The sequence below is a fragment of the Stegostoma tigrinum genome, chromosome 18 (genome assembly GCF_030684315.1).
Source record: "Stegostoma tigrinum isolate sSteTig4 chromosome 18, sSteTig4.hap1, whole genome shotgun sequence".
Lineage (NCBI taxonomy): Eukaryota > Metazoa > Chordata > Chondrichthyes > Orectolobiformes > Stegostomatidae > Stegostoma > Stegostoma tigrinum.
In genome coordinates this window covers 3,426,415-3,446,690 of record NC_081371.1, presented here as the reverse complement: position 1 = coordinate 3,446,690, position 20,276 = coordinate 3,426,415, and the positions used below count along the sequence as shown (strand labels likewise).

General features: G+C 44.0%; 1 protein-coding gene across 1 annotated transcript in view; it reads left to right on the top strand.

Moving 5' to 3' along the window:
- dgki (diacylglycerol kinase, iota) overlaps positions 1-20,276 on the top strand; it is a 193,083-nt gene that overhangs the window by 146,872 nt on the left and 25,935 nt on the right. Inside the window, exons 25-26 of the mRNA XM_059652275.1 lie at positions 7,677-7,804; positions 19,911-20,036. Coding sequence (XP_059508258.1) covers positions 7,677-7,804; positions 19,911-20,036 — 254 coding nt within the window. The remainder of the gene's footprint in view (positions 1-7,676; positions 7,805-19,910; positions 20,037-20,276) is intronic.

Sequence of the window (20,276 nt, the reverse complement as noted above, 5' to 3'; positions counted from 1 at the left end):
GACGGGTCTGTATGTGGTGGTGGTTGTGGCAGGGGAAGTTTCAGGCCAGGGGTCATTACCAATTTAGAGGGGGGGGGGGGTTGGATCAAATCTAGAGTCAGGTGGGACGAGTGCGGTTGGTGCAGAGTGGGGTCAGTGGTGAGCAGGTTCTGATTCCTCTAACTGATCATAACTGTCCAAAGGATGCAACTCTGACTGAGAATTTTAAACTTTTTTGTTGTGATTCATATATCTGTAGTTTAACCTTCCTGGATAGTTCCTGAGGAGTCAGTGAGTCAGGGCCTCCAAAGAGACCTGTAACCCATCTTTCACTAAGATGTTGTTGTCCAACTACTGCCTGTGAATCAGAAGATCTGTGCCATGATTGTTTATGGTTTAACATCTCTGATCAGTAGGATTTGCTTCACCATGTGACCTGAGTGTTGCTTCAGGAGTTCGTATGAGCTGAGCTCACCACTGCAGCATTGCTCCACCTATCTGGGAGGAGTTGTCCTTTCAGTCTTTGCCTGCCTTCAACTCCCCACTAATCAACCTGTTCAAGGATGTTATTACAGTCCTCTGCAGCAGGAGTTAATTAAGCCTTGCCCTTTGCTTCAGAAGTAAGTACACTATCACTGCACCACCAGAGCTTCTCCCATTGTAGCTTTATGCTCCTTGGTTAAATAAGACATAATTCTCCCTTCATTTAGATAACTAATGAGGTCTTCCAGCAATGGGTGACAATAGTGAGAGAGGGCACCAATGAGAGTAACTGGAGCAGTTGTTGTGTCAGGATTGTGAGTGGCTTGGAGGGAACCTGCAGGTGGTGGTTGTCCCATTTTTCTGCTGTCCTTGTCCTTTGAGATGGTAGTGTCTAAAGAGCTTTGGTGAACTTCTACAATTCATTTTGTACATCGCATCTTATACATTGTTACTGCCGGATATCAGTGGAGTGGATATCTGTGGATGTGGCACCAATCAAGTGGGTTTCAGCTTCTTGAGTGTTGTTGGAGCTGCATTTATACAGGCAGGTGAAGAGTATTACATCACACTCTAGACTTGTGCTTTGTAGATGTTGAATAGTTTTTAGGGAGCCTAGAAGTGAATTATTTGATGCAGAATTCCTAGCCTCTGCCCTGTTCTTGTATCCACTGTATTTATATAGCTGATCCAGTTTAGTTTCTTGTTCAGTTTCAAAGGTAACCTCCAGGATGTTGATACTGGGAGAATTCCATGGTAGTAATGCTGTTGAAGGGACAATGGTTAGATTTTGTCTTATTGGAGATGGTCATTTGCTTGGCACATCTGCAATGCAAATGTTTCTTTGTTTTTGTCCAGATCTTGCTGCATTTGGACACGGAATGCTTCAATTTCAGAGAAGTCACATATGGTGCTGAACATCACTACTTTTGACCATATGATAGAGGGTTGGTTACTGATGAAGCAGCTGAAGGCAGTTGTACATGACCCTGAGGAACAGTTGCAGAGATGTCATAGAACTGAGATGACCTATGACTCCAACCAGTTTGATTTTTCCCTGATTCCCGTTAACTGCAGTTTTGCTTGGTTCCATAATGCCACAGTAGAATGTCATATCAGACCTCAATCTCTTTACCAGAACTGAATTAGCATCTACATCACAGGGACATGTTAAAGCGGACATTGTGTTAAAACCAGCATGTCAACTTAGAAAGTTTGTGAGTTGACCATCAGGACTTTCCCATGTATCATGACTTCTTACATTGCCTCCTGGTTAGAACCCATTGCATAGACATGTGAACATTTGGGAAGGGAAAGAAGAAGAAAACAGGAAAGAAACTTAAGTCAAGAAGGGAAGCTTTGTTCTGGTAAATTCCAACTCCTTCAGACTTCTGACATATTTACCCCAGTCAAGCTTGAAAACAAGGATCTGAAATGCAGTTAATAAAATGTGAGGCTGGATGAACACAGCAGGCCAAGCAGCATCTCAGGAGCACAAAAGCTGACGTTTCGGGCCATCAGAGAGGGGGATGGGGAGAGGGAACTGGAATAAATAGGGAGAGAGGGGGAGGCGGACCGAAGATGGAGAGTAAAGAAGATAGGTGGAGAGAGTACAGGTGGGGAGGTAGGGAGGGGATAGGTCAGTCCATGGAAGACGGACAGGTCAAGGAGGTGGGATGAGGTTAGTAGGTAGATGGGGGTGCGGCTTGGGATGGGAGGAAGGGATGGGTGAGAGGAAGAACCGGTTAGGGAGGCAGAGACAGGTTGGACTGGTTTTGGGATGCAGTGGATGGGGGGGAAGAGCTGGGCTGGTTGTGTGGTGCAGTGGGGGGAGGGGACGAACTGGGCTGGTTTAGGGATGCGGTAGGGGAAGGGGAGATTTTGAAACTGGTGAAGTCCACATTGATACCATATGGCTGCAGGGTTCCCAGGCGGAATATGAGTTGCTGTTCCTGCAACCTTCGGGTGGCATCATTGTGGCAGTGCAGGAGGCCCATGATGGACATGTCATCTAGAGAATGGGAGGGGGAGTGGAAATGGTTTGCGACTGGGAGGTGCAGTTGTTTGTTGCGAACTGAGCGGAGGTGTTCTGCAAAGCGGTCCCCAAGCCTCCGCTTGGTTTCCCCAATGTAGAGGAAGCCGCACCGGGTACAGTGGCTGCAGTATACCACATTGGCAGATGTGCAGGTGAACCTCTGCTTAATGTGGAATGTCATTTTGGGGCCTGGGATAGGGGTGAGGGAGGAGGTGTGGGGACAAGTGTAGCATTTCCTGCGGTTGCAGGGGAAGGTGCCGGGTTTGGTGGGGTTGGACGGCAGTGTGGAGCGAACAAGGGAGTCACGGAGAGAGTGGTCTCTCCGGAAAGCAGACAGGGGTGGGGATGGAAAAATGTCTTGGGTGGTGGGGTCGGATTGTAAATGGCGGAAGTGTCGGAGGATGATGCGTTGTATCCGGAGGTTGGTAGGGTGGTGTGTGAGAACGAGGGGGATCCTCTTAGGGCGGTTGGGGCGGGGGCGGGTGTGAGGAATGTGTTGTGGGAAATAGGGGAGACACGGTCAAGGGCCCTTGACCGCGTCTCCCGTATTTCCCGCAACACATCCCTCACACCCCGCCCCCGCCACAACCGCCCTAAGAGGATCCCCCTCGTTCTCACACACCACCCTACCAACCTCCGGATACAACGCATCATCCTCCGACACTTCCGCCATTTACAATCCGACCCCACCACCCAAGACATTTTTCCATCCCCACCCCTGTCTGCTTTCCGGAGAGACCACTCTCTCCGTGACTCCCTTGTACGCTCCACACTGCCGTCCAACCCCACCAAACCCGGCACCTTCCCCTGCAACCGCAGGAAATGCTACACTTGTCCCCACACCTCCTCCCTCACCCCTATCCCAGGCCCCAAAATGACATTCCACATTAAGCAGAGGTTCACCTGCACATCTGCCAATGTGGTATACTGCATCCACTGTACCCGGTGCGGCTTCCTCTACATTGGGGAAACCAAGCGGAGGCTTGGGGACCGCTTTGCAGAACACCTCCGCTCAGTTCGCAACAAACAACTGCACCTCCCAGTCGCAAACCATTTCCACTCCCCCTCCCATTCTCTAGATGACATGTCCATCATGGGCCTCCTGCACTGCCACAATGATGCCACCCGAAGGTTGCAGGAACAGCAACTCATATTCCGCCTGGGAACCCTGCAGCCATATGGTATCAATGTGGACTTCACCAGTTTCAAAATCTCCCCTTCCCCTACTGCATCCCTAAACCAGCCCAGTTCGTCCCCTCCCCCCACTGCACCACACAACCAGCCCAGCTCTTCCCCCCCATCCACTGCATCCCAAAACCAGTCCAACCTGTCTCTGCCTCCCTAACCGGTTCTTCCTCTCACCCATCCCTTCCTCCCACCCCAAGCCGCACCCCCATCTACCTACTAACCTCATCCCACCTCCTTGACCTGTCCGTCTTCCCTGGACTGACCTATCCCCTCCCTACCTCCCCACCTATACTCTCTCCACCTATCTTCTTTACTCTCCATCTTCGGTCCGCCTCTCCCTCTCTCCCTATTTATTCCAGTTCCCTCTCCCCATCCCCCTCTCTGATGAAGGGTCTAGTCCCGAAACGTCAGCCTTTGTGCTCCTGAGATGCTGCTTGGCCTGCTGTGTTCATCCAGCCTCACATTTTTTTATCTTGGAATTCTCCAGCATCCGCAGTTCCCATTATCTCTGAAATGCAGTTCATTTCTAAACCATTTATTTAATCTAGCTGGAATTTGTACAATGCAGATTATGAAACAATATAGTTTTAAAAACAAAATAGGCTAAGTAAAAACAACAGGCAAGAGTTTGGATGCAGTTGGTCATCTAGCTTCTTTCCTCTAGTTGCTCCTTAAACTCATTTGCACATCACTAAACACAATTTGCTGCTGGGTAGTACCTGAAGAATTCCTGAATAAAACATCCTGTTGAAGCTTTCCATCTATCCATTGTGGTCAATTTAGGTACCAGTGACATGGGTAGCAAGAGGAAAGTGATTCTGTTGAGGGAATATGAGCAGCTAGGGGCTAAATTAAAAAGCAAAACCAAAAAGCTATAATCTCTGGATTACTACCTGAGCCACAAGCAAATAGACACAGGGCCAATAAAATTAGAGGTAAACGTGTGGCTCAAAGATTGGTGTGGGAGAAAGGAGTTCAAATTCATGGGAAAAGAGCAAAAAAACAGCAGATGCTGAAATCCAACCAATTTCAAATAACTTTTCCAGTCATCCCCTGCCTCCCTTTCCAGCCCCACCTTCTCCTTTCCATTCCACCCTCTGACCCTCCCTTCCAGCCACCAACTAGATTCATCCCTCCCATCGACCAACCAGGCCGTACCTATCACCAGTGTCCACCTATCACCACCATTCTGCCTCCACCCCTTCCACCCTCTTCTTTATCTGCAGTTCCCCTACTCCCACATCCATTCCTGAAGACGTGTAATACCTAAAACGTTGACTGCTCCTTTCCCCCAGATGCTGTCTGGTCTGCTGTGTCCTTCTAGCTTCCTGTTTGTCTACTTCAAACTCATGGGACATTTGTGTCAGAACTGGGGAAGGAGAAAGCGTTTCCAGTGAAACGGGCTCTACCTGAAACATGCTGGGACCAGAATTCTTGGGGAGTTATTTGGGAGGCACAGCTGAAATTCATCCTTGGAAGACGAAACATATGAAGGAAAGGATGAGGCAACTATGGCTGATGAGGGGAGTCAGGGACAGCATCAAAGCAAAAATAAAAGTGTACAATGTTGTGGAGAATGGCAAGCCAGAGGATTAAGAAGCCTTTAAAAACCAGAGGAAGATAAATAAAAAAGCAATAAGTGGGTGGAGGGTGGGGGTGTTTACTGAAGATAAAATATGAGACTAAGCTAGCTCATAACATAAAAGTTGATTGCCACAGTTTTAGATATTTAAAAGGTAAGAGAGAGGCAGTAGTGGGCGGTGGACTGCTGGATAATGTGGCTGGAGAAGTTGTAATGGGCAACAAAGAAATGGTGGAGGAGCTGAATATGTGCTTTGCAGTAGACAAGAGGCTGCTAAATAAGTCAAGAATCCATGGTGTGAAGGACAAGGTACTCCTATGATACAGGATTTGCCAACTGTCAGAAGGCAGAGAGAATGGATAAAGAGGTTTTTTTCAAGGCAACAGCCAGTGACTAGTGGAGTTCTGCCAGGGTCAGAGTTGGGTCCACAAGTATTCACGTTTGACATTGACATGTGGACGAAGAAACTGAGGACCTTGTTGCTAAGTTTGCAGATAACAATAATATATGCAAGGACAGGAATTGTTGAGGAAGCGCAGAGGCTACAGGAGACCTTGGACGGGCTAGAAGAGTGAGCGAAGAAATGGCAGTTGGGATACAATGTAGGAAAGTATGAGGTTATGCCCTTTGGTAGGAAGAATAGAGGCGTAGGCTATTTTATAAACAAGGAAGAGCATTGCAAATCTGAAGCACACATGGACTTAGGAGTCATAATTCAGGACTATTTTAAGATTAACATGCAAGTTTACTTGGCAGTTAGGAAGTCAAATGCAAGGTTAGCATCCATTCTAAGACAGCTGGAATACAAGAGCAGAGATACACTTCTGAGGCTGTGTAAGGCACTGGTCAGACCCTGTTTGGAATATTGCGAGCAGTTTTGGGCCTCGTATTAAAGGAAGCGTGTGCTGCATTGGAGGGGGTCCAAGGCAGGTTTACAAGCATGTTTCTGGGGATGAAGGGTTTGTCATGTGAGGAGCAGGTCGTGGCTTTGGTTCTGTACACGCTGGAGTTTAGAATGATGAAGGGGATCTGATTGAAAATTACAGAATACTGAGAGGCCTGGATAGAGTGAAGACATGAAGACCAGCGGTTAATCTGTGGATCTCATTGCCATGGAGGGCTATGGAGATCAAGCCATTGAGTATATTTAAGACAGAGATAAAGAGGTTCTTGATTGGTAAGGGGATCAAAGATTACAGGCAGAAGATAGAAGAATGAGGTTCAGAAACATATCAGACGTGATTGAATGGTGGAACAGGTGCAATGTGCCAAATGGCCTAATTCTGCTTCCATTTCTTATGATCTGATCTTGCAATCGCCAGGACAGGATTCATGGAATACCAGATCTCAGTGACGACAGCAATTTATACTGCATCAGGTATAACACTCAAATTCTGTCAGGGAGCACTATAAATTATCCCCTTTTTTAAAAAAGTACTGTAAGTAATTCCTTGATAAGGAGACTGGCTACTTGACTGAATTTTTAGAAATATTTGAAAATAGGCTTATCACAAAAAATAAGCAATTTCAATCAGAGTGCCATGGTGCCACCCACGGATTTTCAATAATTAAATATTATTTTTTTCACCAAATAAATGAATTTATTAGTGAAATTGGTGTGAAATGTTCATAATTTATTAATAAATAATATAATAATTGACTTTGCAAATATAGTATGCAAAATAATTACCATAACATTTGGAGCCTCTGGGAAGGTTGCAAACTATCAGAAATTCCCAATGATGATTAATTTTCCTGGGGTTGTAGGAAAGGGCTATCTAGCTATAGTGCCACATATTAAACTAGTGGAAAATCGATTGGCATTGAACTGACTTCGTGCTTTGAATTCATTTCCTGTGATTGAAGCAGAAACTGAGTTGGTATCTACCGTAGGCTTTTCCTGAAATATTCTGTCAGTATTTCGGAGATCTGGCTGAGTATATTCAAACCATGATAATAAAATGTGAGGCTGGATGAACACAGCAGGCCAAGCAGCATCTCAGGAGCACAAAAGCTGACGTTTCGGGCCTAGACCCTTCATCAGAGAGGGTCTAGGCCCAAAACGTCAGCTTTTGTGCTCCTGAGATGCTGCTGGGCCTGCTGTGTTCATCCAGCCTCACATTTTATTATCTTGGAATTCTCCAGCATCTGCAGTTCCCATTATCTCTATATTCAAACCGTATTCATTTTAGTGTAGCTGAACCTGAAGTACAGCTTGTCACTAGTTATCAATTAATCATGGGATGTAATTGCGATCATGATCAATAATTAACTGAGCTTTAAGAATATCAGAACATCAATAATTACTTAATAATTAAGTATACTAGAAAAGATAGATCCATGTATGAATGTTTGAATTGTTGATAGTTAAGAGAATTCTGAGATGTGAATGGGTTTTCCACTTTTTGTCAGGAGCACCTGCACTTTGTAACAGAAGTGGCTCAGGATGAACTTTTTATTCTGGATCCAGAGGTAGTGGCCGTGCAGAAAACTGTGACATCCCCTGGAATGCCAGACCTGGTGGTGGATCCACCACAAGCGTAAGTTTTCTACTTACCCCCACCCCAACCATGAACCAACCTTTGACCAACAATTCATTTCTTCCTCTCAACTTTGCTTAGCCTATCCATTCTCATGGAATATGGTGTCATGGGAGCCACCCTGCATCTTTCCCGTGTGGCCATTTCTTTCAGTTGCTGACTGGACTTTTTCTAGGCTCTTTGACCATGGTAGTAATCACAGCTAAACCTTACCATGACACCTTGGCAGACATTTTCCAACATTCAACATTCACAACCAATTATCACCTTTGTAACCTCCAAGCATATTAAGTTCAGTCCCTAAATAGGACCCACCTGTCTACTGGGCAGTATTAGCTGACCTTCAACAGACCAGGAGTAAAACTTAGGTCCCCGTTTGGTGTTTAGTTCAACTGATGAATAACCATTTGAGTAATACAGGAAACTCTGGGGAATGAGGGAGGCTTTCCTTCATTTGATGTAAGCATCGCATATTCCCCATCCTAAACCGACAGTCCCTAGTTGCCCCTGAGAAGGTATTGGTGAGCTGCCTTCTTGAACCATTGAGGTCCATGTCCTGTAGAGGGACCGACTGTGCCCTGAGGGAGAGAGTCCTAAGATTTTGACCAAGCAGCACTAAAGGAATGGCAATATATCTCCAAATCAGGATGGTGAGTGGCATGGAGGGAACTTGCAGATAGATATTCCCTTGTATCTGCTGCCCTTATTCTTCTGAAAGAAGTGGTCATAGGTTTGAAAGGTGCTGTCGAATGACTCTTGGTCAATTTCTGCAGTACATCTTGCAGATGACATACATTACTTTTACTGCTGTGTCATTGGTGAATGTTGATGGCAGCGAATGTGATGCCAGTCAAGCAGATGCTTTGTCCTGGATTGTATTGAGCTTCTTGAGTTATTGGAGCTGCACTCATCCAGGCAAGTGGGGAGTACTCCATCAGATTCCTGATGACTTGTAGATGGTAGATATGCTTTAGGGAGACAGGAGGTGAGTTATGTTACTGGATTCCTAGCCTCTGATGTATTTTTGGCCACTGTATTTATATGGTTAGTCCGATTCAGTTTCTGGTCAATGGTAACCCCCAGGATATTGATAATGGGGAATTCAGTGATGAGAATGTCTTTGGAAGTAGTGAGGGCTACAGGGCTAACTGACCAGGGCACGAAGGTGCAGGAAACAATTCAAATTTGGGAAACAACAAGGAATGTGGTGGTTGTTACAAGCAGTACAGTGAAGGAATTGACACTGTTCGCTGCAGCAAAGAGCAAAAGCCAAGAAAGTTGTGTTACCTACATAGTGCCAGGGTTTGGGAGATTTCCTCAAGACTGGAGAAAAACTTGCTGTGAGGGGGTGAGGATCTGGTCATTGTGGTCCATCTAGATTCCAGTGACATAAGATGGACAAGGGAAAAGGTCCTACTTAGTCGGTATGAGGAGCCACATACTAATTTAAGAAGCAGCCTTCATAGGTCATAATCTCTAGTGTAAAACCTGATCCACATGTAAATTGATGTAGGGCAATTAAGGTTAGAGAAGTGAATGCATGACTTAAAAATTGGCATGGATGGCATGATGGTTCAGTGGTTAGCACTGCTGCCTCACAAGACCAGAGACCCAGGTTTGATTCCATCCTCGAGTGACTATCTGTGTAGAGTTTGCACATCCTCCCTAAGTCTCCATGAGTCTTCTCTGGGTGCTCCGGTGTCCTCACACAGTCTGAAGATGTGCAGGTTAGCCGGATTGTCAATGCTAAATTACCCATAGTGTCCAGGGTTGTGCAGACTAGGTGGATTAGCCATAGCAAATGCAGGGTCACGCAGATAGAGACATAAAAGGTAGAAGCACGAGGAGGCCATTCGTCCCTTTATTCCTGCTCCGCCATTCATCACGATCATGGCTGATTGTCCAATTCAATAGCCTAATCCTGCTTTCTCCCCATAACCTTTGATCCCATTTGCCCCAAGTGCTATATCTAGCTACTTTTTGAATACATTCAATATTTTGGCATCAAGTACTTCCTGTGGTAATGAATTCCACTTGCTCACCACACTTTGTTGAAGAAATGTCTCCTCATCTCTGTCCTAAATGGTCCACCCTGAATTCTCATACTGTGACCCCTGGTTCTGGATGCGTTCAACATCAGGAACATCCATCCTGCATCTACCCTGTCTAATCCTGTTAGAATTTTATAAGTCTCTATGAGATTTCCCCCTCATTCGTCTGAACTCCAGTGTTCAGTTTCTGGTCAATGGTAACCCCCAGGATGTTGATAATGGGGACGGCATGGTGGCTCAGTGGTTAACACTGCAGCCTCACAGCACCTGGGACCCGGGTTAGATTCCAGCCTCGGGCGACTGTGTGGAGTTTGCACATTCTCCCTGTGTCTGCGTGGGTTTCCTCCGGGTGCTCCGGTTTCCTCCCACAGTCCAAAGATGTGCAGGTTAGGCGGATTGGCCATGCTAAATTGCCCAGTGTTCAGGAGTGTGTGGGTTATAGGGGGATGGGTCTGGATGGGATGCTTCAAGGAGCGGTGTGGACTTGTTGGGCCGAAGGGCCTGTTTCCACACTGTAGTGAATCTAATCTAAAAAAAAACAATCCTACCCTAGTCAATCTCTCCTCATACATCTGTCCTGCCATCCCTGGAATCAGCTTAGTAAACCTTTGCTGCAATCCCTCAAGAGCAAGAGCATTGTGACTAGAAAAGTTGATGAGGGTCGAACTGTGGATGTGGTGTATATGGACTTCAGTAAGGCATTTGATAAGGTTCCCCATGGTAGGCTCATTCAGAAGGTCAGAAGGAATGGGATACAGAGGAACTTAGCTGCCTGGATACAGAATTGGCTGGCCAACAGAAGACAGCGAGTGGTAGTAGAAGGAAAATATTCTGCCTGGAAGTCAGTGGTGAGTGGGGTTCCACAGGGCTCTGTCCTTGGGCCTCTACTGTTTGTAATTTTTATTAATGACTTGGATGAGGGGATTGAAGGATGGGTCAGCAAGTTTGCAGACGACACAAAGGTTGGAGGTGTCGTTGACAGTACAGAGGGCTGTCGTAGGCTGCAGCGGGACATTGACAGGATGCAGAGGTGGGCTGAGAGGTGGCAGATGGAGTTCAACCTGGATAAATGTGAAGTGATGCATTTTGGAAGGTCGAATTTGAAAGCTGAGTACAGGATTAAGGATAGGATTCTTGGCAGTGTGGAGGAACAGAGGGATCTTGGTGTGCAGATACATAGATCCCTTAAAATGGCCACCCAAGTGGACAGGGTTGTTAAGAAAGCATATGGTGTTTTGGCTTTCATTAACAGGGGGATTGAGTTTAAGAGTCGTGAGATCTTGTTGCAGCTCTGTAAAACTTTGGTTAGACCGCACTTGGAATACTGCGTCCAGTTCTGGTCGCCCTATTATAGGAAAGATGTGGATGCTTTGGAGAGGGTTCAGTGGAGGTTTACCAGGATGCTGCCTGGACTAGAGGGCTTATCTTATGAAGAGAGGTTGACTGAGCTCGGTCTCTTTTCATTGGAGAAAAGGAGGAGGAGAGGGGACCTAATTGAGGTATACAAGATAATGAGAGGCATAGATAGAGTTGATAGCCAGAGACTATTTCCCAGGGCAGAAATGGCTAGCACGAGGGGTCATAGTTTTAAGCTGGTTGGAGGAAAGTATAGAGGGGATGTCAGAGGTGGGTTCTTTACACAGAGAGTTGTGAGAGCATGGAATGCGTTGCCAGCAGCAGTTGTGGAAGCAAGGTCATTGGGGTCATTTAAGAGACTGCTGGACATGCATATGGTCACAGAAATTTGAGGGTGCATACATGAGGATCAATGGTCGGCATAACATTGTGGGCTGAAGGGCCTGTTCTGTGCTGTACTGTTCTATGTTCTATCCTTCCTCAGGAGTTCAGTATACTAGGTGTGGCCTCACCAAGGCCCTGTGTAACTGCAACAACACATTCCTGTCCCTGTACTTGCAACAGCTCGCAATGGAGGCCAACATACCATTATTGCTTTCTTTACCACCTGCCGCATCTGCATGCTTACTTTCAGTGACTGATGCACAAGAACACCCAGGTCCAGCTGCACAGTCCCCTCTCTCAATTTACAGCTATTCAGGTAGTAATCTGCTTCTTGTTTTTGATTCCTAAGTGAATAACATCACATTTATCTGAATTACACCGCATCTGCCATTAATTTGCCCACTCACCCAACTTGTCCAGATCATACTGAAGGATCTCTGTATCCTCGTCACAGTTCACCCTCCCACCCAACTTGACATCATCTGCACACTTGGAGATGTTGCGTTTCATTCCTTCATCCAAATCATTAATATATATTGTGAATAGCTGGGGTCTCAGCACCGATACCTGTGGCATTCCACTAGTTACTGCCTGCCAGTTTGAAAAGAACTCATTAATTCCTATTCTTCGTTTCCTGTCTGCCAGCAAGTTTTCTATCAATCTCAATACACTTTCTCCAATCATGTGCACTCTAATCTTGCACAACAATCTCTTATGTGGGACTTTTTCAAATGTTTTCTGAAAGCCCAAATATACTGCACCGATTGGCTCCCCCTTGTCAACTCTACCAGTTACATATTCATAGAATTCCAACAGATTTGTCAAGCATGAATTCCCCTTCATAAACCCATGATGACTCTGTCTGATCCTGCCACTGTTTTCAAAATGCTCCACTATAAAGTCCTAGATAATGGATTTGAGAATTTTCCCCACTACCGGTGTAAGGCTGACTGGTCTATATTTGCTATTTTCTCTCTATCAACCTTTTTTGAATATTGGAATAATATTAACTGCTTCCAATCTGGGCACTGTTCCAAAGTCTGTGGAATTCTGGAAGTTGACCAACAATGCATCCACCATTTTCAGAGCCACTTCCTTAAGTACTCTGGGATGTAGATTATCGGACCCGACCTTCATCTCCATCAATTTTCCCAGCACAATTTCTCCACTAATATTGATCTCCCTCAATTCTTCCTTTACACTAAATCTTGCATTCTCCAAAATTCCTGATGTCTGATTTGTGTCCTCTTTTGTGAAGACAGAACCAAAGTATGTATTCAGTTGCTCAGCCATTTCTTTGTCCCCTATTATACATTCTCCGTTTTTATCTTTACCAATCTCTTTCTCTACATATACCTATAGAAACTGTTAGTGTCAGTCTTCATGTTCCCTGCAAGTTTACATTCATATTGTATTTTCCCCTTCCTTAATCAATCCCTTGGTCCTTCTTTGCAAAGTTCTAATTGCTCTCAGTCCTCAGGCATATTATTTTTCTTGGCCAATCTGCATACTTCTTCCTTGGATGGGATATTATCTCTAATCTTCTTTGTAAGCCGTGGATTGGCCCATTTACTTTTGCTTCTGTACCAGTCAAGAATAAACAGTTATAAGATAACAAGAGCTGGATGAACACAGCAGGGCAGGCAGCATCAGAGGAGCAGGAAAGCTGACGTTTTGGGTCCACCTTAATAAAAAAAATTCTATCATGTTATTTTCTCAACCCTCAGGGGTCTCACACAGCTAGATTGGCAGTGATTCGCTTCTCGTTACACAGGACTCAGTCTAAGATGGCCTGTTGTCTAGCTGTTTCCTCTACATTTTGGTCAAGAAAACCATCCTGTATACTCTCCAGGAATTCCTCCTCTATGGCATTGTGGCTAATTTGATTTGCCCAGTCTGTGTGCACATTGAAAATCATCCATGATCACTGATATTCCGTTATCCCATGCATTTCTGATTTCCTGTTTAATACCATTCCCAACACCACCACTGCATTTTGGGTGTCTGTACATGAAACCCAGAAATGTTTGTTACCCTTTGGTATTTCTAAACTCTACCCATACAGACTCCACCTTGTCAGAGTTAATATCCTTTCTCACTGTTGTGTTAATTTCTTCTTTAACGAGCAATTCCACTCCACCACCATTTCTTTTTTGCCTGTCCTTCCTAAATACTGAATACTCCGAGTCATTCAGTTCCCATCCCTGGTCACCCTGCAGCTGTGTTCCTGTAATTCCAATTACATCTTACCTGTTTACATCTATCCGTGCAATTGTTCATCCACTTTTTTGCAAATGCTCTGCGCATTAAGGCACAAAACCTTTAAGCTTGTCTTTTTAACATTGTTTGTCCTTGGTTTCTCTGCTTAGCACTTTTCTCATTCCCTTTTCTACCGTTTGTTTTTGTCCTTGTTCCCGACTCCTCTGACTCCTTACATTGGTTCCCATCCCCCTGGCATATTAGGTTAAACCCTCCCCAACAGCACTAACAAACATTACCCCTAGGATATCAGTCTCAGTCCTGCTCAGGTGTAACTCATCCAATTTTGGTTTGACCTTCCCCAGAACTGGTCTCAATGCCCCAGGAATCTAAAGCCCTCCTCCTGAATTCATCTTTTCAGCTATGTATTCATCCGATTTATCAGTCATTTCTCCTCTGACTAGCACGTAGCACCAGTAGTAATGCTGAGATTGGTACCTTTGAGGTCCGATTTCTCCCTTCCTAGCTCTCTGTATTCTATTTAGGACCTCATCACATTTTTTTTATCTACATCATTTGTACCGATGTGTGCTACGACTACTGGCTGTTCACCCTCCCACTCCAGAATATCCTGTACCTGTTCTGAGACATACTTGACCCTAGCACCAGGGAGGCTGTAGACCATCCTGGAGTCTCATTTGTGGCCACAGAGATGCCTGACTCTTCTACTTACAATTGAGTTCCCTATAACCATTGCCCTGGCACACTTTACCCCACCCCTCTGTAGCAGAATCAACCATAGAAAGTTTTTTTTCTGAAGAAGTGTCTAGTCCTGAAATGTCAGCTTTCCTGCTCCTCTGATGCTGCTTGGCCTGCAGTGTTCATCCAGCTCCACATGTTGTTATCATAGAAAGTAGGGAGTGGGTTTGGATGGGATGCTGTTCAGAGGAGTCGTGGACTCAGTGGGCCATGTGGCCTGCTTCCACATTGTAGGAGTTCTATGATTTTAAGAATGTTCGGGTTCATAAGACAGTAGCACCACTGTTGTGCGTAGTGGGAACTGTACAGTAGCTATGGGATAGTAGGTTTGAAATGTATTAATATGAGAAATGATAGACTGTGACATGAAAAGATAGCGTGCACAAATCTAAGAATAACTTAGATGATACAGGCTGCAACAATAATAGAAGCACAAAAGTAAAGACTCTGTATCTGAAAACCTTTAAAAGAAACTGATAAACTGATTTCAGAAATAGAAATCAGTAATAATTCAGTCAGATAGTCTCAATTAATCTAGTCCCATTTGCCAGCATTTGGACCATATCCCTCTAAACCCTTCCTATTCAGATGCCCATCCAGATGCCTTTTAAATATTGTAATTGTACCTGCCTCTGCCAACTTCCTCTGGCATCTCATTCTACACATGCAACATCCTCTTCGTGAAAAGGTTGCCCATCAGGTCCCTTTTAAATCTTTCCCCTCTCACCTTAAACCTATGCCCTCTAGTTTTGAACTAGACTTAGGCTATACTCCCTATCCATGCCCTTCATGATTTTATAAACCTCTATAAGGTCATCACTCACCCTCCATCATTCCAGTTAAAATAGCCCCATCCTATTCAGCCTCTCCTTGGAGCTCAAACCCTCCATTCCCAGCAACATCCTCTATCACTCTACGATGTGAAAACCGTTACATGCGACATGGTTGTAAGATGACACAGATTGGGACCTAAATGTTGAAGAGCACTGAACATTCAGGAAAGATCCATAGCTTGGAAAATGTGGAGTGGTGGCTCAGTTTATTAACAATGGTATTAGCACAATAGAGAGGGATGGCCCAAATTCGTGAAATCAGGATGTAGAAGCAATTTGTGGAGAGATGAGTAATGACAAAGGCAAGAATTCACTTGTAGGAGTGTTTTTCACCCCCCTGCACTCTCCCCAGTAACCACATGGTAGTACTGAGTGTAAAGGTAGGAAAAATGGGAGCTTGTCAGAAGGGTACAATTGTAATCATGAGGGATTTTAAATTACTCATAGACTGGAAAAATCAGATATAGCTAAGATGAGGTGTTCGTAGAATGTTTTTGGGATGATTTCTTAGAACAGCTTTTTCTGGAGATAGCTAGAGAACAGGTTATGCTAATTTATTGTACAACAAAGTGGGATTAATTAATTACTTCGTAGTGAACAAAGCTTCCAATTAACAGCAATAATAGTATGATTGAATTTCACACTCAGTTGAGGGAGGGAAGAGTGGGTCCGAGACAAGTATTTTAAACTTAACTGAGCAGTTATGCTTGCATGCAAGCGGAGCTGGTTGAATTGATCTGGCAAATTAGGTTGAGATTTTCCAATGGAGATGTAGTGGCAGACTTTTAAGGTGATATTTCAGAATACACGGAATAGGTAAATTCAAATGGAACAAAAAAACTTGAAAAGGATTTGAACATTTGATGTTGCATCACCCATTGTTAAGTAGAATACTTAAAGATCATATCAAACTTTGAGATAACACTGCAATTGTGCAATAACAGTTGGCAGGTCAGAAGATTAGACAAAACATAAAAATAGCAAAGAACAAATAAAAATTAATAAGGAGGAAAAAAACTACAGAATGAGTGAAAGCTGGCCAGAAATCTAAAAAAAATTGTAGTATCAACATCTAAAAGAAAAGTAGGAAAGTGAATACGTAAGTAGGGAGGTTATGCATCAGTTAAACAGAGCTCTAGTGAGACCACATCTGGAATACTGTGTACAACTGGTGACCTTAATTAAAAGATGTAAATGCTTTGGAAACAGCTTAGAGAAGGTTTGTCAGACTAATACCTAGGAGGATATGTTATCTTGAGGAGAACTTGGACAGGCTTATTTTGTATCCACTGGAGTTTAAAAGAGGAAGAGGCGACATGATTGACATAGATGGAACCCTGAAGGGACTTGATTCAGTAGATTTGGAGAGGCTATTTCCTCTTCTGTAATGATCTATAACTTGGAGTTTCTGTTTAAAAATCAGGGATCACTCATTTGAACAGAGATTAGGTGAACTCTTTCTCTCAGAGGATCATTTTCATTTGGAACCCCATCTCAAAAGATGGTGGAAGCAAAGTTCTTGATTATTTCAACAGCAAAGATGAATAGATTCTTGCCAAGAAAGTGTGTGAGAAGGTATCATGGTTAGGTGCGAATATGGATTTGACATATCAATCAGATTGGCGATGATCTTATTGCAATGGTGTAGCAGGTTTGAGAAACTGAATGGCCTGCTTCTGAGAGAAGAAGGTAGAGAGCTAGATGGATACAGCACGCCAAGCAGCATCAGAGGAGCAGGAAAGCTGACATTTCGGACCTAGACCCTTCTTCAGAAAATTCTTCAGCAGCTCTCCTGCTCCTTTCATGCTGCTTGACCTGCTGCATTTATCCAGCTCTATACCTTGTTATCTCAGATTCTCCACCATCTGCAGTTCCTACTATCTCCGGCCTACTTCTGATTCGTGTTTTCATATGTAATCTGAATCAAGCTGGGATATTGTTTCATGAGTGCCAACAACTCTCTATTACTGCATCTGACTAGTTATTTTTAATGTGTGAAGATGGCAGGAACTAAGCTAACTGACCTGTAGTTTCTTGCTTCTTGTCTCCTATTTTTGAATAAAAGAGTTAGTTTCACTATCTTCCAATCTAATGAGATTATCTCTGAATCAAAGGGGTTTTGCAAAATCGATGCCAATACATCTACTATATCGCTAGCTACTTTATTTAAGATTCTAGGATGGAGTCCATCAGCAACTAGACACTTGTCAGTGCAGCTCCAACAATTTATTCAGTATCACTTGTTTGTGATTTCCCTGAGTTCCTCTTTCCTTTCCATTTCCTGATTTAGTGCATCTTCTGGGATTCTAGAATCATAGAATCCCTAAAGTGTGGAAACAGGCCCTTCAGCCCAACAAGCCCACACCGACCCTCAGAGCATCCCACCCAGACTGATCCCCCTATAAACCCACCTAATCTACGCATCCCTGAAAATTATGGGCAATTTAGCATGGCCCATCCACTTAGCCTGCAGATCTTTGGACTGTGGAAAGAAACCCGCGCAGACACGGGGAGAATGTGCAAACTCCACACAGACAGTCACTCGAGTGTAGAATCAAACCCAGGTCCCTGGCGCTGTGAGGCAGCAGTGCTAACCACTGTGCCAACATGCCACCCCAAATGTTACTTGTGTCCTATATACTGAAGATAAATGCAAAATACCTGTTCATTTCATCTGTTTCTTTATTTTCCATTATTACTTCAACAGCTTTGCTTTCTGTAGGATAAATACTCAGTTTTTGTTTTCACCTTTTTAAATATTTATAGAAACCCTTCTTACCTGTTTTTATATTTCTGGATAACTTGCATTCATGCTCTAATTTTTCCCCGTTTTAATTTTTGTTTTGGTGATTCTTTAATTTTTAAAAAAATATTCTGTTCTATCTTCTGTCCTGCCAGCTGACTTCGCACAATGATACGCTTTTTCTTCAAAATTAATAATTTCTTTAACATTTCTAGTTAACCACAGATCATAGGTCTGTCCCTTAGAATTTTTCTTACTGTTTCAAATGTATCCATTCTGTTTATTTGGAAATACCCTTTAAGTGTCTGCACTGCACCTCAATTGGCCAGTCCTTAATTCATTTTAGCCAGTCTGCTTTCATCCATCATAATTACTCTTGTTTACATTTTTAAAAATAGTCTTGGACCCACTCCTCTCTCCCTTAAACCGAATGTAAAGTTCAGCCATATGATAGTAATTGCTACCAAGGGTTGCTTTCACTATAGGATCTTAATGCATCATATCTCATTGCTCAATATCAGTTTTGGTTTGTTCAACTCTTCCTCATAAGAGAACCTGCTCATTCCAGTTATTAGTCTGGTAAACATGCTCTGACCTACTTCCAACACGTTTATATCCTTTCTTAAATATGGAGACCAATACATTGACAGGATGCAGAGATGGGCTGAGAGGTGGCAGATGGAGTTCAACCTGGATAAATGCGAGGTGATGCATTTTGAAAGGTCGAATCTGAAAGCTGAGTACAGGATTAAGGATAGGATTCGTGGCAGTGTGGAGGAGCAGAGGGATCTTGGTGTGCAGATACATAGATCCCTTAAAATGGCCACCCAAGTGGACAGGGTTGTTAAGAAAGCATATGGTGTTTTGGCTTTCATTAACAGGGGGATTGAGTTTAAGAGTCGTGAGATCTTGTTGCAGCTCCGTAAAACTTTGGTTAGACCGCACTTGGAATACTGCGTCCAGTTCTGGTCGCCCTATTATAGGAAAGATGTGGATGCTTTGGAGAGGGTTCAGAGGAGGTTTACCAGGATGCTGCCTGGACTGGAGGGCTTATCTTATGAAGAGAGATTGACTGAGCTCGGTCTCTTTTCATTGGAGAAAAGGAGGAGGAGAGGGGACCTAATTGAGGTATACAAGATAATGAGAGGCATAGATAGAGTTGATAGCCAGAGACTATTTCCCAGGGCAGAAATGGCTAGCATGAGGGGTCATAGTTTTAAGCTGGTTGGAGGAAAGTATAGAGGGGATGTCAGAGGTGGGTTCTTTACACAGAGAGTTGTGAGAGCATGGAATGCGTTGCCAGCAGCAGTTGTGGAAGCAAGGTCATTGGGGTCATTTAAGAGACTGCTGGACATGTATATGGTCACAGAAATTTGAGGGTGCATACATGAGGATCAATGGTCGGCATAACATTGTGGGCTGAAGGGCCTGTTCTGTGCTGTACTGTTCTATGTTCTATGTTCTAATACTGTGTTCAGTACTCTGGATGAGATCTCACCAAAGCCCTGTATAATTGAAGCATAACCTCCCTACTTATATATTCTATTCTCCTTGTGATAGTTTGCTCTCTAGTCAGCCCTGTAACATGCCGTTTCAAGAAACTATCCTGAAAACATTCTATGAAATCTTCATCTAGGCTACCTTTGCCTGTTTGTTTTTCCCTAGCAATATGTATTTAAAATATCCCATGTTTATCACCGAAGAGAAAATGGGGAAACTGCAGAGGAAAGTTGATTCAAATGTTATACTGAATTAAAAAGAAATCTTTTTCAAATTTTCAGCAATACTGAGCTGTGGAATGGCTCCAACAGCAAGTGGATCACAAGTGACAGCTGCGATTCTGAGTCTGGGATACAACACCGGTATCTCGTCAGAAAGACAGAAAGACTGACCCACCAGAAACTCCGGTATAAACTCTTTACATCGAATACAGCCCTGCACCCCTTCAACACTCTTGTTCTCTGAACTTTTCTCCATATTCTGGCAAGATTGTCCATATTCCCAATCCTGACAACCCTCCCCACATTCCTCATCTCTGCAACATTCCTGTATTTCCTTCAATCCTGATCCTGAAAACATCCTGCACACTTCTAATCACAACAATATACCCTGAACTCCCGATCCGAACAATATTCTCATGGTCCCAA